This window comes from Phallusia mammillata, chromosome 2, assembly GCF_965637545.1.
Source record: "Phallusia mammillata chromosome 2, kaPhaMamm4.hap1.1, whole genome shotgun sequence".
Lineage (NCBI taxonomy): Eukaryota > Metazoa > Chordata > Ascidiacea > Phlebobranchia > Ascidiidae > Phallusia > Phallusia mammillata.
Window position 1 is genome coordinate 21,742,740 of NC_137253.1, and position 27,997 is coordinate 21,770,736.

Here is a 27,997-nt window from a genome sequence, read left to right on the forward strand (position 1 = left end):
TAAAAATATAGTTTGCAATAAATTATTTAAAAAAATACGAATACTTTTCGTCAGTTTATTTTTTTAATGAGCTTAACCTGCACTAGTTATTTGAAAACAAAACACATGAACATCTTTTTCAGAACGTTTTATACGTCCCATACCTGTGCACTCGGTTCCATTTGCTTGAAAACCGTTGTTGCAAAGACAATTATAAGAACCCAAAGTGTTCAGGCAGGTGGCATCAGCATGACATTTACTAATATTTGTTGCGCATTCTTCAACATCTGCAAAGGTAAGTTGAATATTGACGCACTTTAATAAAAAATAAATGATAAGCTTAATGCTCGAGGTTTTGGTTTTCGTGCCAATAAAAGTTTTCTGAAACATTTTTGTGTAGAATATTTAATATTTTTTTATTTTGCTTAGTAATTATGCAAATTGATTTTACAGGCTCTCTAATTGCTGTTTGACTTTGCAACGCTTAAAGTGCTGATAGAGATTAAAGTGTGTGTTTTTAAGAAAATGTACTATAGCCTATATAATCTAAACCAGTGCTGCGGCTAGTGACTTAAGAAATCGCCATGTGTGCCTCAAAAACTTTTATGAACAGCGCATTATATTATCATAATTATCGCATACTTTGTGGCATAGGAATATCTATCACAATTAAAATACAAACTAAGTTCGCTGAATATTTTCTGTGTTTTAACCTGTAAACGTGTAAAGTATGCTGCTAACAAAAAAGTGGTTATTATTGGACCAACAACCTAAAAATGTTAGGCGTTTTAGAATTACCATACCATATGCTTTACCTTCACAATCGATTCCGTTGCCTTCAAAGCCAAGTTTGCAAATGCATTCGTAGGAGCCGAGGGTGTTGATACAGGTGGAGTTAATATGACAATCAGTTGCGTCTGTTTCACACTCATCAGTGTCTAAAAAATATTTCTAAATTTATCAAGCACAAACCAATAGTTTCAGAAGTGCAATTTTTTTTTTTTTTGATTACCATCCATATGTTTTACCTTCACAATTAATTCCGTTGCCGTTGAAACCATTTATGCAAGTACATACGTAAGAACCCATAGTATTGTTACATGTTGAGTTGGAATGGCAACTGTTGTCCCCTACCTTGCACTCATCAACATCTGTGTGGTAATTGTATATTAAACATACCCTCTACTATTTTTCAAACATCGAACCAAAGAATACCTTCACAGTTAGTTTCGTTTACATAATAGCCAGCGTTGCATGTACAATGGTACGATCCAAACGTGTTGTTGCAAATCAAATTTGGGGCGCACGGTTTCGATTTTGAACATTCATCCACGTCTACAAGCATTTGTTGTTGTTTTTAATTATTTTGGGGCAGGTAGGGGTCAACATTTTGCAGACAATTTTTTGTCCGTTTTATTAAAGTTCAGATCTCCTAACTTGTTTAGTAATCAACACTGCACAATACAATTAGTTTGACATTAATGGTAAAAGGTGCAACTAATTTGAAACAATAATGACAAAGTATAAATGATCTATTTTAAACGACACTTGAACTGTAGTGGTGGTGTTGGCGTTGAAAAATTCTTAATAATAAAAACAATCCATTTTGCTTGCAAGTTGATACAACTCATAAATTTTTTTCAATGGTGGTCAGTTTATCGTTTATCTTACCATGACAATAGAAAGTGCCGCGGCTTGTATTATCTGTGAAGTATCCTTCAGGACAATTGCATTGGTAACCTCCCGGCCAGTTTTCGCACGGAGCAAAACGGTACCAATAACGTCCATAGTAGCAATAACCCGGTATTAGGCATTCGTCAATATCTGAAATAAACATTCTTTTTTCATTACGCTGTTCATGGTTCTCATCATTGAGAAGCAATGTGTTATCCTGTCAGAGTCGTAATTCGGACTGGGCTTTCGAAATTGGGTTCTGGCTTAAGCTTAAAATAACCGGACACGAATCGGGTTTGACACCACCGTTGGCATTGTTTTTTTGCCACGTTTTTGCCTAAATTGGGCTTTATTTTTTCCTACGTTAACCGGGTTCCATGTGGACTCCGGGTTCCATTTTAACAAATCTACCCAAGTAACAGATTGCTCCTTTAACTTCTATACACACATGTTGACCACCACCGTAATGATAACTGCTGCTCTCGTTTTATTTATTTTCATTCGGACATCGGCATGACTGTTAACTTCGTAAATCTTTCAACTCCAAAGTCAGATTTGAGGTCGACAGAAACGTGACAGTTCGTTTGTTTTAAACAGACACACCTGTACATTGAGTTCCGTTTCCCTCAAAGCCGGGTTTGCATGCGCAGTTGTATGAACCAACGATGTTGTTACAAGAAGAGTTGGCGTGACATGCGTAAGTGTTTGTTGCACATTCATCGACGTCTAAAAAGGAAAATTCAAAAAGTACAGGAAATTGTAATTATACAAAACACAACTGCCATTTTGTATGAGGCAGAAACGCCTAAAGTTTTATTTTTTATTTTTATATTAAGTTAGTAATATTATTCGTGGTCTCCATACATTCCATTTTCAGACAGTTAAACGGACAATTACACAAGAGAAACAATACACATTTTCAAAGCGCTTACCATCGCATTAGCTATTTGTCCTATTTCATTGAAAATCCTATTCTGACAAATGCATTTGTAACTTTGTGTTTAAGCATTTGAGCAAAGTCTTATTGTGGAAACTTGTTAGTGCGGCTTTGTTTAAACTTTGAAATATTGCACCGTCAAGCATTCATCAATTACGATTAATGTGTGTGAAACAGCAGTTTATTTATTATAGTATCTTAAAATATCTGCAAACATTGTGTTTTAAAGAAGATTTGCACAGTCAAACCAACTGACTTTCGTTATCGATGACTGAAGATTAAATTAGAATGCGTTTTGCCTTACCTGTACACTGACCGCGGCTACTTTCAAATCCTTCGTCACAATCACATCGAAAGTCCTTGCAAGTGGCATTTGCCTGGCATAAAGCATTTGAATCTGTGTAAACGTTAAAAAGGAATGTTTAGCAGGAATTTATATGCAACAATTATAACCTTCTGAACCCTTTACAATTACACTTTATACATTTTAAAAGATTTAGAATCGCTACTTTTAGCAGTTAAAGCTACATATACTATACCTCCTTTTGTGACATTATTCCAATAGAGTACAAAATACCGTTCGCTCCAATAATTTCCAAGCCTTGTGACATTGTATGTTACCGAACAGTCGTTGTTCCGTACTGTTGTTAAACTAACTGTGTAGCCGTGAGTCTGGTGATCGATTGTGGTGTTAAGCCAGAGGAATTGACAACATTGGGATATTTGAATGTTCACCAACTTCCATTCTGAACATCGGCTTCGGCCAATCGGTGTTTCTCCGATTGTTCCTAAAATTGATAAAAATGTTCAACTACAATAATAATAGAAAGCGATTTCGTGGTCTCTGGCAAGCTATTTTTTTTTTGCGAGTTGGTCTGCAATTTGCCATTGCGGTGACGTTCGTTTCGTGAAATGCTTGCAATACCTTACATTCATTTTGCGCAGTATTTTCATTTATAATAACACTTTACAATTTGTTTAGATAAATTATTGTAGCTTTAAAACTATAAGAGAATTGATTCGATGTTTTTTTTTACCATAAGACCAGAAGGGCCTACTTTCGTAACCAAAATGGTTATAACTATAGTGGCATCGGCAACGGCGTATAAGTTTCAAAGGAAAGAATCTTTTTTAAGTCGATACTTTCACATTTGTGAAATTTATAACGAAATACATACACATTTTTTAGGGATAAAAGCTCCCTCTTGTATCGGTATGTTCTGACGCCCATGATAACCGGGGTTAAAACGTACCTTTGAATTTACAAATAAAGAAAGCCAACGTGTTGCAATTTATCTGGCTTGTGCTGTTGTCTTTTCTGTCAAAGGCCATACAGCTTCCATCACTTTGAGCCGCTACGTAAAACTTTCCTTCTCTCTCTGTTTTCAATACCCGATACTTTGTTGTGAATCTTTCATATTAAATTTTAAATATTTGAAAATATTTATAACTTACCCGCGTCTTCGGTCTTTGACTTATCAAAGCATGCATAGCTGGAAACATGTGTGTTCGTTATCTTCCAGGCAAAAGTTGTGTTTTCGGGAGACAAGTTGTAAATTTTTCCTTGGTTGTAATTCGAACACTCTGTTTTTGCATTCTCGTAGCTTAAGGCAAGACTCCCAACAAAGTAAACGTCGTCATCAAACTGGTGAATAGATCCTTGAATAAAATATTAACACACAAGCTTAAGTTTATCAAAATCAATTTAAAAGGTTAAAAAACGCGACCTCCTTAGCGTAGGCCTGCGTCTTTTCGGGGATTCAATTGTTCTTAAACTTTATGACATTTTTACACTTCTCTGGTTGCACGTTGGCGTTCCCTAAATTTATATGACACAGACTGCTATTTTCTTTACGGCTTCCCCCATGACTTCAGTACAAACTACACTAAGTGATCCAGGCGATATTTTTAATGTGGTCTACCGGGGACATTTGTATGTAAAAAGACCACCTTATATTACATAACTTTGGAACCAATGAAGTCTAACTTCTGTCCGGATTATAAGATAAACATAGCAGTGCTGAGTCGAGATAAGTAATCTTATGCGTGCATAAGCAATGATTTATTATATAGTTAGAACTCAAGTCTCGTTTAAAAAATAATTTAAAATAATATTTTTTTATCTTGTATAACTCAGTTCCCGTTTGAAACTATACGTTTGACGTACACAAGAATCAGATTAAATTTTTTATGCTTTGCACCTACCTCGTTGCGCAGTTACCATGCTGCAGCAAATTGCGACAATTACTGCAATGGTCTGCATCTTGTTATGCAAGAAATCAAAGATTTTTTTATTAATGTTTCCAAAGGCTGCTGAATGCCAGACCTTTTTGGATGGAAATTTAAGCTACTAAGCAAAAAAAAGATTACATATTTTATACCAGTGGTCGGCAACCGCCGGTCCGCGGCCCGGTACCGGTCCGCGAGCAGTTTGTTACCGGGCCGTAAAATTTTTCAGGTTAAATGCTATGAAACATTTTGCCCATGTATCCCGGGGGTGATAAACTAATTGGGCGTTTTTATTGCTAAATATTTGTAGTTTTTTTAAAGACCGGTCCGCGATAAAGTTATCCTTTCAAAAACGGTCCGCAGTGCAAAAAAGGTTGTCGACCCCTGTTTTATACAGTTGCTTTTCGTACACTTGTAGATTAAATCTAGCGCCTGCTAAAGAAATCGAGCTTAAAAGTACTAAAAGGTTGTCACTAGAAAATCTACACTCAATTCTGATCCTAAGCAGTTGCCATGCATACAGTCTGTCTGCCCACTAATTAATTAATCTATTGATTAGTAAAGGAAGTGTGGTAATAGCGCAATGCGTGCTCACTCACTTGAAATCAGTCAGACCAAACATCAAATCAAGCCTCCTGCAAACGCTTTATGATCGAAAACCTAACATATTTTAGTCCTATTCTTTAGTCAGTTTTGAAGTTATTTTAGCTGTAAGTTAACCTCGAAAACCCTCCATGCAGGGGTCGGCAACTCTTGGCACGCGTGCCACCCTTGAAGTGGTTTTTCATTGCACTTCAATAGATTTGCGTGTTTATCTTCAAGTAACAATTTAACCTATTACACCGCTTGTTTATAGTTTTTATCGTGCCATTGTCCTAAAATTTAGCCTTACATGCACAAAACCAATCTGCTTTCTCTTTATCATTGATATCTGCTGGCACGAACCACTATTAGTTAGATAAACGTTGACACGCTAAGTCATTAACACATGGAAATAACAAGTAACTTGGCACGCGTCGCCCAAAAAGGTTGCCGACCCCAGTATGAACAGAAATATTCAGCATGTTTAAGATAGCAAAAAGGTTTTGTATTTTGTACCACATAAAAATACTGACATAAAAAACGCCAAAAATTGTTTTCATAAGGATTAAAAAAACACATTATAAATCGCTAAAACAAACATGTCAGCGTTTTTTCCCGTGCATTAATGTTAAGTCTCCCGCTCCGTTGCCACAAGCCGCCGAGGAGGTAGATTGCTTTCGAGGCGCACTTCGAAAAATTCCAGAGCCGGTAATGATCGAAGTTCGTCGAGCCATACTTCGTAATGGAGACAGCCACACCTTACGCATGTCAGAACGCCGAACCGAGGTTAGAATAAAAATAGCGAAGCCCTGTGAAAAATAGCGGACGTTGGACATTTATTACGAACCTAATAATTAGTTTACTGTATCTTCCGTTTTCGCCACTTAAGAAGACTGTTTTTTAAGACTTTACAAAAGATATAAATTAAACGTTTCTATTTACGGATAAAATTAAAATTTAATTATATTTTAATGACCTGACCCGTTTGGTTAGTCGGAACTGCATGGTTTAACAGGGTATAATGTAGCAAACATTAATTTGTTTTAAAAACTTACACAAACCGGCAGCGATAAAAAAGCATGATGTGCCAGTGTAGCCTACTGTGCAGACAACGCATGATGTTGTGTTTCACCTGAAGTGTGCAAAGGACAGCAAATAGCCAACTAGTGATAGTCTCGAAAAGCTGATCGTCTGATATCAACACAATGTATCCTGACGCCCACGTAAGCCCAAGCATTGACGTCATAGTAACAGCTATAATAAGGTTTTGCTTTGCTGTGCGTCGGAGCTCACGTGATCTCGCCTGCAAATAAGCCATGCCATTTACGGTGGTCAAATTGCGTTAAGGCTTGTTTGATTTACTTATGACTGTTTAATTGCATCAATTGCGTGTGTTTTGGCGTAATACAAATCCATTGTACCTTTGTTTACAACCTTCAGTTTCACAAAATGAGGTAAGTACTTAGTAACCGTAGATAGAACCTTGGTATTTTTTTCAAAAACATAATTCGTGCGTTTTACCAGATTCATACAAACGAACCCAATAGAATGGTTTTAAATATGTACACTTTTCAAATTATATAGCATTGAGCGCGTGTAAATAGTGCTCACTTGACATTAATATATGGATATTTGATATGGTGGCATGCCTACTGGTGGCAAATTAAGCCCGCGCTAAACCCTGGACGCCTTTTTTGCATAATAAGTGGTATACCATATTTTGCATGAACAAAGAAAACAAAATGCCTTGGTATACAATATAGTTAGGTACAATAGCTAGGTATGTATCGTGGTTTTCACTAGCTTTTAAAACCCTTGAATATTTGTATACTCTACCATTCTACCATTCTACCATTTACCCTGCATTCTCGTTAGAATCAAGACAGAAAGAAATCGTTCACACTGTTTTACAAACCTGTGAATTATTACACGAGAGCTCATAGGTGACTCGACAGAACACCACGCAATTGTAAACCAACATGATGCCAATGGGAGCTAAAAACCCAAAATAAAGCGAGTATTTGTGAAGCCAACACATGTTTGGAGCTCGGTAATATGACTCAAGTAGAAGATCGTCTCCTGTGACACAATAAATACATGATTAGACTCGGAGTGGGGTTGAGCATTTTGGGGACATTTCGAGTTTAAACAAATAGACCTCGGTCTGACTTCACACTCGGTCACATTTGTATCGCATTGCTTTGGTAATGTCGGGCCTAAGTAAGGTTTTACTCAATAGAATTAAGTATGGATCGAGTTTGTTAGGCTATGGTGCATGAAGAGCAAGCCCAGAATAAACTCGAACCGAACCCAATGTACAGTAATTAAAGCCCTTTTCGACTGGGGGTTTATTCATTTAAATAATTTGGTATGTATAGGCCAGGGGTCGGCAACCTTTTAGGCGACGCGTGTCAATTTACTTGTTATTTCTATGTGGTAATGACCTCGCGTGCCAACGTTTTTCTAAATAATAGTGGTTCGTGCAAGCAGATATCAATAATAAAGAGAAGTCAGCGTGTTTTGTGCATGCAAGGCTAAATTTTAAGATAATAGCTTGATAAAAACTATAAACAAGCAGTGTAACAGGTTAAATTGTTACTTCAATATAAACACCCAAATCGGTTGGCGTGTCATGAAAAAACACCTTGCGTGCCAAGGTTGGCACGCGTGCCAGGGGTTGCCGACCCCTGTTATAGGCCTTAATGAAAGTTTACATATTGTCTGCATACTCAATAACACTATACATATTTTTATGTGCATACACTATTGTGTAAAAAAAATTAAGAAGCGAAACAGGAATAAAATAGTATACCTGGAGTACATAGACCGCTCACTCGCTGTTGATCAAAGTAGCCAATCGCAATACCCGCTGTGATAATGACAATTGCAAGAGGTAGCCCGTATGCGTACAACATACAAAGTTGCAAAAAGCGTCGCGGTCGTTCGTCAAACACCTGTTGTTAAAAAGACGTTCAAAAAGGCACTTTTGCCAAAGGAAACTGATAGGAACGGCATGTTGCAATAGATTTATTTATGAGTTTTTTTTAGTTGTATCGTATAAATGGTAAAGACATAATATTCCCGACGTTGTGACAATTTCTAATGCAATAAACCATATACCCCTGGAATCGTGTATAGTGTTAATTTTTTTAACGGGCAATAAACTGAAAAGGTGCAATAATAGTGGAAAAGTTGGCCTATACAGACAAATACACTTTTTACAAGGGACAGTGGTACTGAAAATGTACCTTTACTAGTGACTTGTACATGTCGTAGCTGTAGACGTTCATCCAGCACCATGATGTAAGAAGGAAGTAATGAAGTAAGGCAGTAGCAAGTAAACAGCCGTACATGTTGCTCGTTTGGCCGATCGCAACCACGAATATAAGATACGTGATAAAAAGGTTGCAACAAATGTGGATTACGATTTTAACAGGACGTCGCTGTCGGATTTCTCTGTTGTTAAAATTGATACAATTGTAATGTTAAAATCAAATATACCTGCTTGAAGCCGACTGGTTCATTCCTATGGATGATAAAACCCCACATTAATAGTACTGCAGGAACCGTTTGATCACAAACTAAGGTTAGCAAAATGTAGACTACAAGGCAAAAAACGTTTCAACATTGCTGCGTGTTTTGTTTTTTTAATTTAAAACATTTAACTGTGTACAGACAGTTTTGGGTAGCCTATATCATTATTCAAAAGTGATGATTTATCCACTCATTTTACACAGGTTCAAAGAAGGAACATAACCAACTTGCGTACCGGTCAATAAGGTGCACAATTACAGTCAACAATAACCCAACCATAGAAAGGATGCATCCCACGTCACTCACAAGAGAAAGCGCAATATCGGAAGCCACCACATCTGACTTCTACAACGCAAAATAATCCATCAGTAGACGTTTTTTTCAGCTTTGTCTCTTAATGTATCTATACGCCGTAACAATCAATTTTGTTACAAATACCTGTGACTTAGATCAGTGACTCACAAAAACTTAATTTTGCTATTTTCCAAGACACATGGGGATGCATTTTTATCTGCAAACAGTAAAGCTTTTCGTTTTTTTTTAATTCGCTGTGCCCTTTTCGGAGTTTATTCGGGCTGTTGACCAATCAATATTATTTTGGCCGAACTTTTAGTGCGAGTCCTTTTTAGCCAGACAACTTGTGACGTCACAAACATAAACAGCGTTAACACGTTAAAACAAGCTGTTGTGAAATTATTATTGCGCAACAGTATATAAAGCAGAGGGAAAAAAGGTACTTTACAAAACTGGTCACCCAAAATAATTTCCAGGTCACAAATCACGTTTTTGGGAAACACTGCTTCAATTCAATTAATGTGTTGAGAAGATTATTGGTAAACATACGTAGGCTGCAATACACTTACAACAATCACAGCAAAATTTGTGAGATGGTGGCATCTGCACTCTGGTGCTCCTGTATCGGAGATGTGTAGGCAACATCCTTCAGAGCTCCACCGACGAAAATTTTGATCCCAGTACACGCATCTACTTAATGTGCGTAAGGACTGTATGGTAATAAAAACAACACGTAAGCATAATAATAATCAGGAAAGAAAAAATCTGTCACTTGCCTTTAAGGTGTTTTCTGTCACGGGAGTTTTGCCGTACTTTAATAGCTCGTCCAGACGTTGTATTCGAACTGGTTCAGTAAGATTGTTTAGCTCCAAATCGACGCCAACATCGATTGACATCACCTAACGGAATTAGCAAACTTTCACGCTTTTCATTTTTGTCATTGCTCTGAACGGTAGAGCTACTAACGTAAGAACTCAAATTACAAAAAAAGTTTGCTCATATCCAATAGAGAGCGTAAAGAACACAGTTATTTAAATTAACAATGAGACTGGGACAGGGTTAGAAACTGATTTAACGTCAGGAACTAAGTTTAGAAGTTGGTTTTGTTGTTATTATTATTGTGAACCACGCCTTAACCGCATGAGCTCTAACCGTCAGCATTTTCACACAATTTGCTTTTAAATATTTGCAATTGCTCTTTGAGCCATCCATCGATATTCGCAAATTTGTGTGATGTGAGTTCTTAAGTTATTAGAATTTCTGTTCTGAAGCCAGTTATAAATTCCACTTGCTTACCGAATCGACATGGTCCTGGTCTGAATAGAACAGTGTGTCGTCATAGTAGTAGATAAAGGAACTTCTTACGCTTTGCCAACTTCTTGACTGTCTTTGTTGGCCAGATGACAGTAACGCCGCCTGTTGTAGAACGCTTCCGGGAACAATGACACGGATGTGTTCATGGGTGTTTGTTCCGTTTGCATTGTTTTCAAAAGTTACTGCCGAAGAAACGTCGGTATTCTCGGAAACCTGTTAAAAAGGTAGTTCAGTTTAACACAAAATAATTATGTCTTCCTTAAAATTTACAAGCGAAAAATTTAAAATTAAGGTAAAGCACACTTGAAGCAGCAAAAATGTCTCTAAAACGATCATTTACGTGTTTAATTTAACTAGATTAAATGCACAGTGGAGTATACTTTAAAACACTGAAAACATTCAACCGAAAGTGTAACATCAAACTGACAAAGAAATGCAGTGAGTCGCAGGGAACAATAAGTCATGTCATTAGGTTTTACAAAACAAATCGGGTGATATTCAAATCGTGTATCATTTTAAAGAAAACTCACCGTACGTGTAAACCCAAATAAAGTGTAAACCCAATTACCTGTAAATCCAGGGATTCTGAAAACAGTCGGAACAAAGACGCGTTTTTTAATTTGAACCTCTGGGCAAGTTTAGAGAGAGAATAAGCGAGTTCCTGTTGTTCGACATGCTGCTTAGCAACTGTATCATGTGAAGCATTTTGTTCATCTGTATCATATGTAGCATTTGCCCATGCGCGAGAAACCAGGTCATTTGCAAGCAACGCAATGTTGGTAAAGGCATTCTCGCTCACCTAAAAAAATTGGTTAAAATTTTGTGAATCGGTTTATAGTTAAGCAGTAAGTACATCTTAGTCATAAAACCTATATTGAAACAAAATCTGAAAATATGTTTTACCTGAACATTTTTGTTTTCCGCATTGATTCTGACGTAGGCCACGAAGGCAACAACTGATGACCTTTCTTCTGACGTCAGACTCGCCTTGGTAAGCGTAAAATTAAGCAAGTGTCCACTGAGATAATCAATATCGACCTTTGACGTTTCGTTGTTTAGCACCTTAAAACACAACAACGCTATTCAATTGTAAGATATAACACGACATGTGACTATTCCAAAAGAGTGTTTTAGAGAAGTGCCAAAACTGCAAACATGATACATCCGATAAACAGAGAAGAATTGTTATTACGTCGAAGCAAAATAATAGCAAAACTTTTGAAACTGTAAAAAAAATGTACTGAATTTGCAGTTTGGTCTGCTCTAGGATATAACACAATAGCCTAGAAAAACTTTCCTCAATGAATGAAATCTCCTTGCAAGTACAGCAAGCGACTGCGGCCATTCAGGGTCTTGAATTCAATATACAGCGACTGATTTAGTGTTTTTACTATAAATTCTTTTGTGAATAATAGTATATATCTACGTTTTTCACAAGCGATGTGATCTTCTTCTCGCAGTCAAATATGCGCAAAGTTGACGTCATTAGCCTGTAGCGGCCTCGGTATGGCCCCTCTCCGCAGGACTCATCGTACAAACAAGATATAATAGCTTTTGGAAATTCTACAGAAAATCTCGTTGGTTATCAATTGTCATGAATAACTGTACGATGCATATCAGTTTAATATGCTGATTCTTCTTTGTTTAAAGTTTCGACTAGCACCGACTAGGTATTGTTGAAAGCTTGATTCAATATATTTGGTTGTTGTCAGCGGAATGTCACGCGTTGTTTAGCAATACTGTGAACATTTAGGTTCGCGCCGGGTTCGAAATTAAGTTTAAATAATAGTTAGATGCGAAATTGACTTCACACGCGGCCAAATTTGAGTCGTAATTTTACTTTGGTAAATAGAAAATCTAAATTTTCGAGTTTGGTGCTGTGGGATTGTTATTTCAGGCGCGTTTACAATTTTTAGTTGCAAATTCTAAATCTTCTAAATATAAGGTAACACAATAATTTTGTTACCTGAATTTGGACATTTCTCTCGGGATTCTGCAATTGAACTTGTTGAAAAAACTTCGAAATAATATTCCCTTGTTGAAGACACCCTAATAGTCTTGGACTTACATTTATCTATAAGCAACAGATCAACAGAATTATATTAGGCATTAGAGATTGAACTAGGACTGCCATCATCATTATAATTTCGAAATACTTAGAAAAGATAACCGCCTCGTTGGAAATTTAGCTTCATACAAATTTCTCTGCTCTGGCACAGAAATGAAATCCCTATTTTCTATTTAACTTTTTTACAAAAACTTAAAAACGTTCATGCTTTGTAATATACGTAGCCTATCCGATAATTTTTTTATGTAAAACATTCGACCCTGCCCCAGTCTAAAGCAAACCATCGCAAAACTGTATGTTTTTGATACCTGACTTATAAAGTAACAGTTGCCTGATGGATTATTGTATTTATGTTTTTTAATTTTACCTGGTGACATTCGTAAGTGCCTCGCTAAGCATTTGCACTCTTTTGTTGTTTCACCATCTTGCTGCTGGCATTGTAGAGTTGTATTTAAACAAGGCAAACTATTATTGCAGCTTTCTATTCCTGTCAATCAATACAAAGTGTTTGAAAAGTTAGTTTGACCGATACTACATCGTTTGCATACCTGGGTCGGTTTGGTTGAGGCAGGAATACTCACAAGCGTTTTCTTCATGTTCGCAGCATATCACGTCATCCTTACTAACATTTCCAGAAGATACGACCGGATTCGACACTGAAAAAAATAACATTTATTTCAAATGTTCTTGCGAAACACTGCTTTGGCTAAACTATAACATTATAAAATTCGTAACCACCGAACTGAAGAATGTGTCGCTGAAACGTCACCCACACTCGAAATAATAGTTGTAAAGCTTGCCTAGGCCATTACAACAGCAACGACAATTTCCCCCCCAAATTACCTAATAGCCTAATTTAAAAGGGTTGAATTTAGCGTACTGCTTTGAACAGAAAGTTATACATCAGAAGCTTTTACATTTCTAAGCCTTTATGTGCCCAAAATTGGCAACTTTTAAAAACGCGAAGCCTATTTAACTTGAGTTCAATTTGGCATGAGTGCTGTTGCGCAATTGGCTCGCGGAAGTAGAAACTTGACCAGGTCAATTTTAGACGTAAAAAGCCAATTCAAATGATCTAACCTTTTATCATAGCTGCGCTGTATATAGTCTTGCACAATAAACACATCACGAAACTAACCAGGTTGACAATCGTTGCACAGAATCTGAACTGTTTAAACTTTACACAACCGTTTTGTGTGGCACGCTTATTATAACATGAAGTGAGCTTATGTTTGACATTGACATTCTACAATGAACAAAACAAAATGCGATTAATTTTAGGGTACTAACCTGCAATTCTAATAACAACACATAGCACCAAAACAGCATAACAAGCATTCATAGTGTTGACAACAAACTTTTGACTCGTTTCAGAAGTAAAAATCATCAAATGAAGCGTCCCTGCGCAAAACACATGTCTTTGTCGCGTTTACTACCGTCACAACCAGCTATGACGAAGAGCTGACGCGTGGTAGTCCCTTCTTCCGGTTATCGCATCGAGCAACAAATCATCGATGCTGATTCAAGCAGAATAAGGTAAAAGAAAGTTTACTTGGTACCTATGCTATTCACATACGCATCCAATGACAACGCCTGCCTTCCCGAATGTTACGAGACGCTTGAAACGCTATAAAAGGCTTGCACTGATTTGCGCCACCTGCCAATCTTCCACTCAAAACATCTGTTCGGACCGGATTTGGCCACTAGCAACATTGCAAAACGTGGTGTGAACGGATGTTTCTTTACTATTTGACCAAATTGTGGTAAAGACGCGGTGTGAAAATTATGCGAGTAACATTGACACATTTTTTAAATCATGCGACTATATTGGAATTGGTCCTTGGGTTGTGTACACACTACCTGGTGATGGGCAAATATATTTTTTGGGAAAATTTTTTTCACTCATATATGCCACATCCAGAATATCTTTATTTTTTTACCCACATTACCACAACGCTAACCACCTGCAGTAAACATGTAGGCTATCGCAGAGAAAATGAAATGACAAAAGTATAATGCAAAAAACGAGTGTATTTCGCAGAAAAAAGAAAGCGATATAGATTTGTAGGCACCGACCAAGGTACTGAAGAGCTACTAACACCATAACGAGAATCAGAACTTCGCTTTCGTAAAAAGCTGAATTTTTATTTAGCGGCTATAAATGGATTGGGTTGGGAAATATTTACATAAATTTTTTACATTAGTAACTAATTATTTGGGTTAGTTTTATTGAATTTTAAGTGCTAATACCTTACCCCGATCCTAATAGCCCTAACCGTGAGCATTTTTGGAGATATAACCAATCAAATTTGGGGGTAGATTCTCGTTATGGTGTTAGTAGCTCTACCCCAAGGTACAGCAACTATCACCATAACTCATGTCAGTCCACATAAAAGATAGGTGGCGTATGAGCCGAATTATTTATTTAGCGGCTAAACAGGGGTAGGTTGGGAAGTTAAGTTTTTTAATTTTTATATCAGGAACCTAATTTTGGAGTTAGTTTCTTTGAATTTTTAGTGATAACACCTAAACCCAACCCTATTGAGATATGCAGTTTTTAATAAGGATTTGTGCTCTTTGCGCCACGTATCAAAAGTTAGCTAAATTTTTGGCTGACGTGAGTTATGGTGTAAGTAGAATTTTCATAGACCGAAGCCATGGAAGTTGCTCCTATTTCTATTTACCCAATGAAGCGCGTCTTTTGCTTGTAAAAATATCATTAGTGTGATCGTTGCAACGATAAAATTTAGTTATCAGATTTTTTTAATCTTAGATTTTAGTGTCCTGTGGACTAGTTCCTGTATCCGGACTTAATGACAGCTTGTGGTATTTGTGATGGTATTTACCAATACCTAACAAGTCGTTGTAGTGGTGGAAATTTATGATGAGCAGTTTCTCCGTTTTCATATTTTTTTACGGGGATCTAAGAGTCATGTGCTTAAGATCTAAAAATCTTATGTAAAAACTGTAGATTTATATTTTGGATTTTCCGTGTGTGTAATTTGATTTCCATGTTATCGTGGAATCGTTGTCCAATCCAATCCAATGAGAGGAGCTAAGCGGCTAAATAAAGCCACAACTAAAATCAAACAATTTGTTTGCTCTATTTGTAATGAAAAAGTTAGTCAGCAAAAATAGCTGCATCTTAAAATGGCTCTTAATGTTTTATAATTTTTCAAGAACATCAAAAATGCGGTTATTGATAAATTACTTACTGATAAAAAAATTAAAAGGTTATTTTGGTGCTAATGGTTACAATTTCACAAGCTATTCTAAACTTTCCAATGCCTCATGACCTGACTTCCAAAAACATATTTTGAACAAGCAGCTTTGGTTTTGATTATATGTAGCATATTTTCTGCATCAAGGGTAAAGCCATGAGCTGTCTATGTTTATTCCATTTCCATAACATACGTCATTGAAGAAATGTTACTTAGTCATTTTAAAATGATTTGTTTTAACATGGTGATGATCGTGTTAACTTGCAATTGTTTTAAATCTAAACTAATGGAGACTAAAACACATGAGTGTATTTCACAATGTTCTTTGAATAGAATGAAGCATGTCTCTTTTTACTTTTATTTGGGCCATTATTTTTTAGCATTAAACTTATGAATAGGTCTGTAGATAGTGTTCCAAATAATCATGTTGGTTTGCTGAAGTCTGTTGAAAATGTGGTTTGTCTAAATTGAATGGTACAATAATAATTTGTTACAAAGTTGCTATAGCAGTATTTCAAAAACATGTGAAATGCGTAGCATTTCATTAACAATTCTGTTATGTGCCTTTGACCCTGTGTCCCCTTTTTACAATTTTTTATCCAGATGAAAAAAAATTGCTAAACATTATGTTAGTGTTTGTTTCTACAGTGTTAAAAGACTTAGTTATCATTACTGGTTGTCCCAGTCTGCAGAATATGACAGTTAACGACATCCCCATGTGTTAGATAAATTTGACCAGGCAGTACGTTGGTGCTAAATTTTCAAGTGTATTAAAAAGATGGGGCAAAAATGACATTAACTCACTTGTGGAGCTGCAACGCTCTGCAGACTTGATGTGAGCAATTGTGGAGAAAGAAGTTGTGCACTAAAATAAATATCGGTTATTTTTCTTTAGGGTAAATAGTCAAGATAAAGGTGAAAGACCAAAGTGTGTGATTGAATAGTTAAAAAAACCTGACAAACAATTATTTTGAAGTGCAGTAAAAATATAAAGCCAGTTTTCCATTGAGGGTTAGATGGAACAATGAATGTTAATCAAACTCAAATGACTCAACTGCAACAGCAAGCATTTAACATACTATCATCAAATCATGCAAAAGATGTGGTAAGTAGTAGTACTACTTGGTCAAACCCGGTCAAAATACAATTCCTAGTCATTCCCAGTAAACTATTCAAAAACTATATTTACTTGGTATACGTTTGATTTAAAATACATTAAAAGAAAAATCATGTCAAATAATTTTTATGTTTCAAGTTTTTTTCAGGAAAAGTAAACTGAAAAATGTAAAGGTTAATGTTGGTCAAATATTTGTCACAAGCACAATGCAAATAAAGTAAAACCCATGCCAATATTGGAGTCATTTTGCACTTGGGTCTTCTTAATCGCTTGAGGCAGGCTTGAGCTAGCACAAAACAACAAAAACTGCCTGAGGACCTATATTAGCATTCACTGTGCTGTCATCATCACTAAATCCTCCCAACAAGTAGCAATCAAGGAACTGTAGTATGAGCCCTTCACCATACCAGTGAGGTGACCATATCCCATCTCATTTACATGTTAGACATAACCTCATTTGCATATTATATGGGTGCCTACTCAGAAGTGATGTCTTATTACCGGCCACTCGTGTGTTGTGACTGTGCATGTGTCCATCCTGGGCTCAGCGTGCCAGACAGACATGACTCCATGAAATAGCTGTTGTAAAGTTTTTTGTTTGTTTGTGTAATTTTACTAGTTTTCATATACCATTAAAAGTAACAAGGTTTTTTTGTGTAGCCTGCTAAACAAGGTAATTTGGCTCGTACAGAAGTTTTTCAAGCAATTTCAGGATTAGTTTCCAAAGATATCAACGGTCAGTGCTACCATAGTATATCTTTTTGTTTTTTGTTTTTTAATTTGGCTTGTACAGAACTGAGTTTTTAAAAGAAAGTAGGATTAGTTTTGCTACAGGTTATAAAAATTGACCACAAATAGGTTTCTCGAAATTTTACCTAGTTTTCAAGGTATGTAAGTTGTATTTATGCGACATAAATTGCCATCAGGTATTGAGAATTTCTCTCAGACTTCTTTAAGTGCCACTCTTTGTCAGTTTAAAAGCTGCACATCAGTAATTTTCTGTAATTGACATTTGTGAATGGTAAGGTGGCACCGCTTTGAAGATCAACCAATTATCTGTCTAACTCGGAGAGCATTTTTTGCAATATTTTTTGGCTTTGTCAACAATCAGTATGAAATGTTCAGGACTCGTTTTTTACTTGAAAATGTTTATCTTTCAGACGAAAAAGTTAGTCAAGAACTGTCCGGTACCGATCAGGAAGGCATAAGTTTGCGAGTTAACAAAGAAAGGCTGCCCTCAGCTGAAGAGGACGAATTATCAGGTGACAGTGACCAGATTGACGACGGAAACGCGTTCCTTGTAAGTAACTTTTAGTTTATTTGCAGTTTAACTTTCTTTTGTTTATTTGCAGTTTAAAAGTACCTTTTACCGTTCATGTTTGCGCAGTTAACCTATTTTCCTCATTTCACAGAGCGCGGACGGCTTAAACGAATCTGACATGATGCGAAGACACCACGGCTACGAAATGGTAGGTGGCCTCGAAAGCCGGCGACAACGAGGCATGCATGTGTCTTTTTGTGTGGTGCAGCAGGCGGTTGTCGGTGCCACAACCGTATCCGTATTGGGTGTTACGTTGCAGCGTCCCTACCATTCTCCTTTGTGCGTTAACAGTCAACCCGCCTATGTTGTCTGCAAAGCTAGTTCCCCATTTTTGTGTGCTGCACATTCTCAGAAAGCCAAAATAAAGCCCCGGTTTTGTTCAAGCTGCATAAACTGCATCATTTAATGGAGCTTACGTCCGGGCTCTATGTGATGACTGCGACCACGTTGCCTATTTACGCTTCCCTAGCTGATATCTTTCGAAACAAAGCCACGCAGCTCGTTAATTTGTTGGCATTAATCACTCTTGAGGCATTTGGACAACGTGCATGTGTCCAATTTTGCGACCTGGCACGAATTAAAACAGCAGCTCACGTTTTCGTGTAGTAGGTTTGCAAGCGCAATCCGTACATATCTTAATATAATGCTCTTTTTCACTACGCCCAAAAACTATTTTGTTACTTTAACAAAAACTATTTTGGTTTTTAAGAAAAAAAACCTTACATATGTTGTTAAATTCCCTGTGTATTGTAGGAAGAAGCCGAACAACTAGAGAAGCTAGAAATCTTTGCCAAAGAATTCAAGCAAAAACGAATCAAGATGGGTTTCACGCAGGGTGACGTCGGTCTTGCAATGGGTCGTCTCTACGGCAACGACTTTAGCCAAACCACAATATCGCGATTCGAAGCTCTCAATCTCAGGTACGGGTACATATTTAGCTATGCAATTCTTTCCTGTTTGACATAATTTCTACTTCTACGTAAATTTAACTTGCGGTCGCAATTCTTCCTCCTGGGACTGATATTGTCTCGTTTCATCGCTTTCGGCTGCAAGTACGTCATGTCGACAAGCAAGAATAATGTAAATACCCTTAGGCTGTATACCAAGAACCGGTGGCTTATTTTGAGTTTCGATGGTGCCGACGCTGTATGACACAAAACCGGTACTTTGTACCAACGCCCTGCTTGTGGTCAACCGTCCATTAAGTCCCAATTTTGTTTTTCAGCTTCAAAAATATGTGCAAGCTGAAACCCTTACTCGAAAGGTGGCTACAGGACACAAATACCGTTCTTATGGACGCTAAAGACGGTAAGAGAACACCAGAACTACGTATAGCTTTTTTGATTTTTTTAATGTTTGTTTCACTAAAATACCTAGAACAAAACTGCATTTTTGCTTGCGAAATTACAGTCGAAATATACTTTATCTGGGAATTTCTATTTTCAGTGATCAGTTTTGTGTAACCCTTATTATTGAAGGCGTTAAAACGGTTGTAAAAGCGATTAAATCGGCTGTATAGCGATTAACAGTTTGGCCCCAAGCGACAAGTTTTTTAAAAATAATTTAACATTAGGTTGTTGCAATTTTGTTTGAAAAGAGCTGCTTTCATTGCCACCTTAAATAATTGGCGTGGAGTTTAACCAACGGGCGGAGGTCCCTCAAATGCTTCTTGGCTTTCGATTGTTTGCGTTACAATGACCGGGGTCTGCAGGCGTGTCGCGTCCTCCCCGGGCCCGATACAAGCTCGTCTTCATTGTTTCTTACCAAGCGTTCCCTGGGTGAGAGTAGCGTCGCAGCGGAAGGTCTTTTCATATTCTCGCGATGGGACTTCCTGTGGGTGCCACAATAGGTGCCTGTAAGAAAATGCATATGCTAATCAATGCAATCGCTAGGTTCATTTTCCTCGGAGCAAGGAAGGCCTGAATGGGCAAAAACGGCCAACCATATGCTGACTCGGTGTTGTTTAGGGTGCAAGGAACGTAGTGTTGCTTCGTGGAAATTTTTTTGTGACAGCTGTTTGTATAGACATCGTTAAATGCTCCACTCTATCCACGTGGAGGTGTCACGCTTATATTCGCACCGATTAGTATTTCAAGAGACCGGCGGGTTAGGTTACTTGTATGTTGCAACCTTTATGCATTTCGACCCGGTGTGTAGTAACGGGCTGCATTGAAATCCACTATTTCCCTCCAGAGATTTTAATTAGCTCCACGGTGGCATACTTAGGCCGACAAAGGTGCCTTTGATATCCTTTGCAAAGACATCCATAGTGAATAGTAACAATGAAATATCTTATGCAAATCTCTTTGAACCATCTACAATAGCTTTTTTTAAATCAAGCAAAGCTCCTTCCGATATATTGGTGTTTGTAATTTCCAAATAACTTATTAGGTTCCGTGTGGAACAAACAGATTTCGATGTTTCATTTGCAACACTAAATTTGCCCACATTGATTTAAATTCAATGCAAAACTTTAGCAAGTGACTTGTACAACATGCAACCTTAAGGTTCATGGACCAATTGCGTGCTTTTTGTGTACTTTGTGTCGTTTGTACTTTGTACCTCTACCTTGATAACACTATCAGTGGCATTTCGGCGATCATGTTTCACAGAATGTCACATTCGCGTCTTTTCTGTGTTTGACTGCGCGTTCCCAAGACAACCAGAGCAAATTTAGCGTTAGGCAGTTTTTCGCCCTAAAGTATGCTACGGTTTTAATTTGACCTGTTATGTATCAAAATGCGCAGAGAAATGGCGCTAACATTGATTATAAACAGAAATTTTAATATAGGAAAGTCCATTGCGCAGCGGGTCGGCCCTTTTGAGAAAGTTTTTAATCGTTTGCATATTGTCTTTCCCCAATTGTAGGCCGTCCTGTGGTGATGCCGCAACTTGATCCCCAGTATCAGTCCGGTAGAAAACGGAAAAAGCGAACCAGCATCGACCAGAAGAAGCGCAGCACACTTGACGTCATTTTTAGCCAGGTAAGCATGTTCTGTTTACGGACCTTATGTTAGTGCGTTGTCAACAAACTAGCTTGGACTACTAAAGCAGTGATTCTTAACCTTATACTGATTGCGTACCATGTGCACCCGATTATTTTTTCTATCACTGCGTGCCACCTAAACCCTGTTTGGATGGGTATATTAAGATATAGGCCTATTCTTTTCCACTATAGCAGTGGTTCTCAAACTTTTTTATGGCGACGCGCCTGGACAAGTTTTCTGGACTTGCGACGCACCAGCAAATAAAAGTTAATGAGGAAACTTATTATTAAAGTTGTGTTTATTGATAGGGATGTGCCAAAACTGCAAATGTTCTGTTTGGTCGAGCACCGAGCATCTCACTTTAATGCTCGGTGCTCGGCCGAGCACGCTCGGTGCATTATGACGTCACAAAAATCCCCTTTCTACGTTTTAGCTCTACAAGATCTCTTACGTCACCGGCGATGTTTTATTAAGCTGTACATGCCCTTTAAGTATGCGTTTTTCCACTATCTAATACATTTGAAAAATCATTTGTTTTTGTTCATAGACACCCTTTAGAACACTAGTTTCGTATGTTAGCAGGGCATAAATATGCAAATTTAACGCTCGGGTCAGTTTGTGCAACTGCTCGGCCGAGCACCGAGCATTAAAAACAGCGATGCTTGGTACCGAGTACTCGGGTTCCGGCTCGGCTCGGCCCATCCCTATTTATTGATACAACAACAAAAAGCCGCGAAACGAAACTATTCTGCGACGCCCTAGGAAAATTGAAACGACGCACAGTTTGAGAAGTACTGCACTATAGAGTAAACTATTTCTGACGCCTGCCTGCAAGGTTGTCAATTCCAAAACGAATGTCAAAGACATAAGTTTCCCCAAAACTAGGATTGGTCAGTTGAGTTAGCTATAAGTTGCTCACTTGTATTAGGTATAGCAAAAAACTACTCGCGTTCCACCCTAAAAGCCCCGTCGGATCAAAGGTTTAGAACCACTTTACTAAAGGATGGAAGGGGACTGAACACCCACTGGTTTGATCAAGCGAAGTAAACAAATTCAAAAAATTACTGATTCAATACGTACGTTTATAAATAAGCCTATTCACAGATTTCGGAAAATAAGTAATTAATCGTGGCAAACCTGCACGTTTCTTGCAACGCTTTGTTTTTCGTACGAAATTTAATTAATCCCGGTTCCCATTAGCGATGGTTCATGATTTCCTACCTAGCATACAATTCAACGTCAATGCAACTTGTCACGTAAAGTACATTGGACCAGCCAATATTCAAAATGATTTTCTCACAAGAGACTTTCGCTGCCAAGTTAACGTAGAATCGTCCGGCATCGAAGCTGTAATTAGCTTGGTTTCCGAGAAAGGGTCTTGAATATCCAGGACCGCTCTACCAGATCGTGGTCTGCCATTTTGTTGTTTTGGCGACCCGTGTCCCGACGAGATGTACTTTAATCGTGATATTTTTGCGAGGTTTTGCAACTTTGGTCCAGCTTTAAAATGTATAGTGTATCATTTTTCATCCTTGCTCTCAGGCAAGTTCCTGTCGGTGGTAAGGCCGGTGCCGAAAGTTAGCCCTGTTTCTTTGTTTGCTTTTGGGTGACTGCCTTTGTTTGTAAACACAGGCATTACAAAACTTATAATGTGTATGTTTTTGCATATTTTATCTTAACCAGGCGGTTCTTGTTTAAAATAAAAAGGGTTAACGCGTTATTCAACCCTTTATTTAACCCTAAAACCAAATCGCATAATCTCTGCTAAACTTCATGCTTCGGTTTCCGAAATTCGAAAATTTCGAAATTAATTTGATTGCTCTTCAGACCTATGTAACATTTTCACACGAACGTATCTTTGGGTTGTACCGTATTTAGAAATGCTTAAACCGATTTTGCTTAAGCCTCATGTTCACATTATATTACGACCCGCGAAATAACGAAAACATCAACTGAGTGTGTTTAAGTTTCCAGGAACGATAGCAGGATGTCGGATATGGTGTCTTCATCCATGATCAATTTAAATACAGCCAGTCGGGTATTTAACTACACACACTGCACCGGTGTCAGGTGTCCAAGGCGATTGACTTTGTAACTTTGCGGCCTGGCGAATTTTTAAATCCTGTAAAAAACGTGTGGTATGAAGAGCAGGCGGGGAGTTCAAACTTTAAGCCTCCTAAAACTTTAAGAAATTTCCCCTTAAATGTTTAAATTGCAAAGAAAAATAGTTTAGCTACCTTTTGCTTGTGAACGTTATAGTCGAAGCCTTTTGCAACGCTTTTTTGTTTTAGTTTCTCATTACTTTATACTTGCTATGTTATGTCTTTTTGGACATTTCTCATCAGATCGTTTCGTTGAACTTTACATTTGAATACTATTTCACGGTTTCGATCTAAGTTGCTTTTTTATGTCCTGTATATGTAAACTAAATTGGCGGTTGATCGGAGATTACTGATGTTACCTTAGGCATTTTAAAGTGCTAGTACGAAATCCAAATTTACATTCAAATATGACACCACAAATTGTTATTGCCTCAAAAATCTTACTCTGCGTGTTTTAATTACTTTCTCCAAGGTCGTTTGCATGGAAGCCAAGGTTTAATTTTGTGTAAACTGTCGAAAGCACTTTTTTATTGTTGCCTGTATGGCTTACGTGCATTCCGTGCTTTGCAAAAAATATTGAGGATCTAAACAGTTAAAACTATTTTAAACCTACCCTTATAACCTTACACGGTTTAAAAAGTGCCACTCTATGGTCGTTTTGCAATATAATGGGATATTTTGTATATTGTTGTCGAATTATTACCACATATATGCAACTCACTTGCAGTCACGCAGTAGAGGCCCAACCTTCAGTTCAGCATGACGCGTAGAGGGCCATTGCATCACGTCATCCTGTGGCAGGGCCTTATCTAAGCGCAAATAACAACAACATGTTGTGTACGTAAGACGTTAGGGTGGTGCCATTACATGTCTGGAAAACATGACTCACGTTTTTCGATGCCATTGCACAAGTCCCTAGCAGCGCGTGTCCCTGCACGATGGCTAGGATTCGAGTCACGTCGCCGCGTTTTGATTCTGAAAGGTTGTCGCATTTTTTTGCCACTCCCTTTACCATTAAGCATTGGGTAAAAAACTGTTATTCCACAGTTGGAATGACAACCAACCTGTTAGTTGTTGCATGCTATTATATACTGCGAAAGATTTCTCGCTTTTAAAAATTTAAATGTAAACGCCGCCACTCGCTAACAAAATGGCGGCGACAAGTTATTTAAACTACAACTTTAAGAGGGCTTGGCGCAAAAGTGTTGTACCTTGTTAATGTAGGGATGGGCAGACAAACCACAAACCTGATCCCAACCGCAGGCGGACATATAATTTGATATAATTTGTAGGCTAGTACATGAAATATTTTGAATAACACAAGGTTTTTTAATCGCTTCAAATTCTAGCACAAACCAAAATTTTCAAAAATATTTGCGGAACACAACTTGTAGAGCACTTAGACCCCCACCCACTCCCATTTTTTAACACCACACCCATTTGCAACGTTATTTGTTTTCGACCATTGTCTTACACACGAAATGCTCTTTACCTCAAAATAGTAAAAACCGTGTTTTCTGATAAATGGGATGTTTTTTTTGTAGAATCCTAAACCCAACTCGGACGACCTTCACAGTATAGCGGAGGAATGTTGCCTCGACAAGGAGGTGGTTCGGGTTTGGTTCTGTAATCGACGACAGAAGGAAAAGCGAATCGCAATGCACGAACAGCAATCGCAGAGCGAGGTGGGTAGAGCTTGATAATATTCAAATAACTGCAATACTAATACTAAAAATCATTTGACTCGCAAAGCAGTGATAGACGTATATGTGTTAGTGTTTACAGTCGCTGATATGTAACAAACTTCTATTCAAATTGCGGTTTGTGGTACGACTTTCCCCGTGCGCTATGTTTGTATACAGTGGTACGAACGTATACTTGAAGTTAAATGATGTGGGGTACCGTTGAACGAAAATATAGTAACACAGATTTAAGTGATCGCATCCCAAGACGTTGCTTTTTTGACATGGTTGTAACATTAATTTATACGATAAACGTTTTTTGGTGGTTAACTTATTCTATTACACTTTTTTAACATATATTTCTACAGGTTATTTACGCTTCATTGCATCTTGGTAAAATTATTCACTAAATTTCTGTTTATTAAACTATTCAACGAATACGCATGTAAGACACGTTTTGTAAACTTTCTCGAAATTATGTTTTTTAAAGAAATATATTTCCAACCAAAATGCTTGTTTTGTATGCTAAATTTACTCAAAAACGGAGTTGCCCATAATTTTTTTAAATTGGGCTAGTGGCCCATAGTCTAAACCGAATTAAGCACTTTTAGTTAAAGGCTCTTATATAGCATATTTTTGTTTTAAAGGGGCCTTTGTCGTCGCCTGATTCGCCGCATTGTCCTCCATTTTTTCCCGGATCATCCGCTGCTTTCTCTGGTGGCATGGACGGTCCGTCACGTGACTCTCCTGCGCTGGGCATCAAACATTCGGCTGCAAACATGTCGCAACCTCAGATGAAAATATCGGACAAAGGCCTCCACTTTCCCGGGCAGGGCATCGTTATAGGGGACCGACCAGGTTGTGAACCAGACAAGCTCGGAAAGTCGCATATGGGCGCCATGACGCACGCCGATGTGGCAGGAATAATGTCGCAACCTGGCGGGCAATCGATACACCAACCACCTCGTCTTAACGATGTCCATCCGAGCAGCGAGAACACAACGATTGCGTATACCCAACCATTCCTCATATCTGCTGCCGCGGCGGCCAGCGCCTGTAACGTCGTGAAAGCAGTGTCGGTTCTAAGTCGACCTCCCGTGCCATTTAGCAGCAACGGGATACCGGCGAATAGCAGCTCAGTACCTCAGAACGCTCCTGCAAATTTCGCCCCTCAGTTTAGCAGCACCGCGTCCCTCCCTGCCCACACGCTTCTGCAGAGCTATAGCGGCAACAAGTATCCCGGCTCTATGCTGCCACCACCACCACCCACAGCTATGCCGATGACTTCGGGCTTCCAACCAAACCTTGTTATGCCGCTTATGCACGCGAACGGAATGGGCAGCAGCGGCACATCGATCAGGACTGCCACCTCGACCACCAACGCCCTTCATTTGAAATAGTTTTGCACCAGACCAACAACTTGAAGCACCATATTATCGTTTTTGCCCGTTTTAACACTGCGAGTCCCATTTCTCGGTCCTCTTGTGTGTGAGGCATTGTACGCATTATTAAATCGTAGGTTTATTTTAAAACCAACTATTGATCGCTTGTTGAATTTTCGCGCGCTGTTGATATTTTCTTTTGCACTGTTCCTTCGGACCTGACTAATTTTTTACGTAATCAGTTTTAACTCCCGGGTTTCCTTAAAGGTTACCATTTCTCACTTCTATGGACCTTTTATCTGAGCAGGTGTGCTCAATAGAACTTGTCCAAGAAACCTTATTCATCATGTCGAGGTTTTATCAGACGTGACATTTTGCAATAGTAAAAACGTGAGGTCGTTTGTCTATCTATACCGACCATGCGTCCAATGACCGTGCCGTATGATTATTTTCCACTTCGTTTTGTTAACGTATTCACTCAATCGCGCCTTAACTCTGGCCTCAACCTCGTTTAGCGTCGAAAGTTTCTAATGTACATGTACGTACAGATCTACTTTATTTTGGTGCCGCCCGTTTTTCGTAATATTTGCCAACGTCCTTGCGTTGGGAACCATGGACCTTGTCTTATGTAGCAACACGCCGTTTATCTTCCACCCACTTTTTGACTTAACTTGGACCGTTGCAGTAGCTGCTTTTCCTGCAGCAGTAAGCTTTCTGTGTGCTGATCGTCTACGCTTGTAATTTGGTGTTTCTGGGTCTTTGCTTGCAGCATATACGTACAATAGCTTACAGGCCTACCATGTAAGAAGGTCGGCACTTTCCAATCTTGCCCGCTTGATTTGTAAGGCATGATTTCTAAAAGACTTGTTCGTCTGTCGATTTCTTGCAGTGACTTTGTAGCCACTTTAATTCAGTATGAATGTTGCCGTGTTCCATGCTTCGCGTTTTGTGTTCCAGTTTTTTATCCCGTGGTACCCACGTTTGGTTTATGTGCCTTATTATCGCTTTGTTTTTTCACCAACACCCAGCACATTCACTGCTGAATGCCCCGGCCAAATTAAATGCTTCAATTGTGCGCAATAGTAAGTTCAATTTTCGCATCTTAAATCTAATGCTCTTATTTCTGTCGCACACCATTAACAACTTTACACATTTAAAACCAGGGTCTATGAAATAATTACGTCGTTAAACCAAACACAAAAATAAGGGTTTCCTTTACTTTTCCAAAATGCACTTGAAAGGGTTTATTCACATTTTGGTAAAAAATTAACCTGCGCCCATGTGATATCGTACTCAGCATCATTACTTACAGAGGCGTGTCCATTCCCATCCCACTGTTCGCTCCAAACGACCACTATGCAAAAGCTCGCTGTGACGAACAATCTTACGTCGGAGCGACGAGGACTTGACGCCATACCTGGTCTCTCTCGGCAACTAAAAGCCCGTGTATATATTTCGTCGATATGTGAAGTCGTGTTCCTGAGATTTCAACAGTAAATAAAAAGAGTTTTTACTGCAATGAGCTGTTTGTTTGTCTCGTGCTCCTGCTATTGATTTTTTTGAAAAATGTCTAG

General features: G+C 38.3%; 2 protein-coding genes across 3 annotated transcripts; one reads left to right on the top strand and one right to left on the bottom strand.

Moving 5' to 3' along the window:
• LOC145212209 (uncharacterized) lies at window positions 1–27,942 on the top strand. Of its 2 annotated transcripts, XM_080080250.1 has the most exons (10): window positions 1–10; window positions 16,827–16,937; window positions 17,610–17,685; window positions 18,110–18,249; window positions 18,362–18,418; window positions 19,024–19,190; window positions 19,496–19,578; window positions 21,139–21,254; window positions 24,904–25,044; window positions 25,689–27,942. In XM_080080250.1, exons 2-10 carry the CDS (start codon window positions 16,857–16,859, stop codon window positions 26,439–26,441), a joined length of 1,614 nt encoding a protein of 537 aa, XP_079936376.1. In that variant the 5' UTR covers window positions 1–10; window positions 16,827–16,856; the 3' UTR covers window positions 26,442–27,942. The 2 variants fall into 2 exon arrangements, with proteins under 2 accessions (XP_079936376.1, XP_079936375.1); XM_080080249.1 differs by lacking the exon at window positions 1–10 and having other exon boundaries at window positions 16,688–16,937.
• On the bottom strand, window positions 5,885–14,248 carry LOC145214905 (adhesion G-protein coupled receptor G7-like). The gene is made up of 16 exons (XM_080083527.1): window positions 13,902–14,248; window positions 13,160–13,267; window positions 12,979–13,098; window positions 12,510–12,617; window positions 11,970–12,106; window positions 11,447–11,605; window positions 11,112–11,342; window positions 10,526–10,756; window positions 10,006–10,128; window positions 9,799–9,939; window positions 9,171–9,280; window positions 8,650–8,857; window positions 8,214–8,355; window positions 7,317–7,480; window positions 6,534–6,704; window positions 5,885–6,210 (listed from the first exon to the last, which is right to left on the bottom strand). The coding sequence occupies exons 1-16, from the start codon at window positions 13,996–13,998 to the stop codon at window positions 6,004–6,006; spliced, it is 2,457 nt and encodes an 818-aa protein (XP_079939653.1). The 5' UTR covers window positions 13,999–14,248; the 3' UTR covers window positions 5,885–6,003.
• Window positions 27,943–27,997: the final 55 nt, after the last annotated feature.

What these genes read in the sequence shown, in the direction of transcription:
- LOC145214905 (XM_080083527.1), bottom strand. Translation starts at nt 13,998, where the DNA reads ATGATTTTTACTTCTGAAACGAGTCAAAAGTTTGTTGTCAACACTATG. An exon ending in GCACTTACGAATGTCACCAG is followed by an intron (nt 12,618 to 12,978) that starts GTAAAATTAAAA and finishes TGTTGCTTATAG; the next exon opens with ATAAATGTAAGTCCAAGACT. An exon ending in TCTCGTGTAATAATTCACAG is followed by an intron (nt 6,705 to 7,316) that starts GTTTGTAAAACA and finishes GCTTATTTGCAG; the next exon opens with GCGAGATCACGTGAGCTCCG.
- LOC145212209 (XM_080080250.1), top strand. Translation starts at nt 16,857, where the DNA reads ATGAATGTTAATCAAACTCAAATGACTCAACTGCAACAGCAAGCATTT. An exon ending in ACGACGGAAACGCGTTCCTT is followed by an intron (nt 18,250 to 18,361) that starts GTAAGTAACTTT and finishes CTCATTTCACAG; the next exon opens with AGCGCGGACGGCTTAAACGA. An exon ending in GACACCACGGCTACGAAATG is followed by an intron (nt 18,419 to 19,023) that starts GTAGGTGGCCTC and finishes TGTGTATTGTAG; the next exon opens with GAAGAAGCCGAACAACTAGA.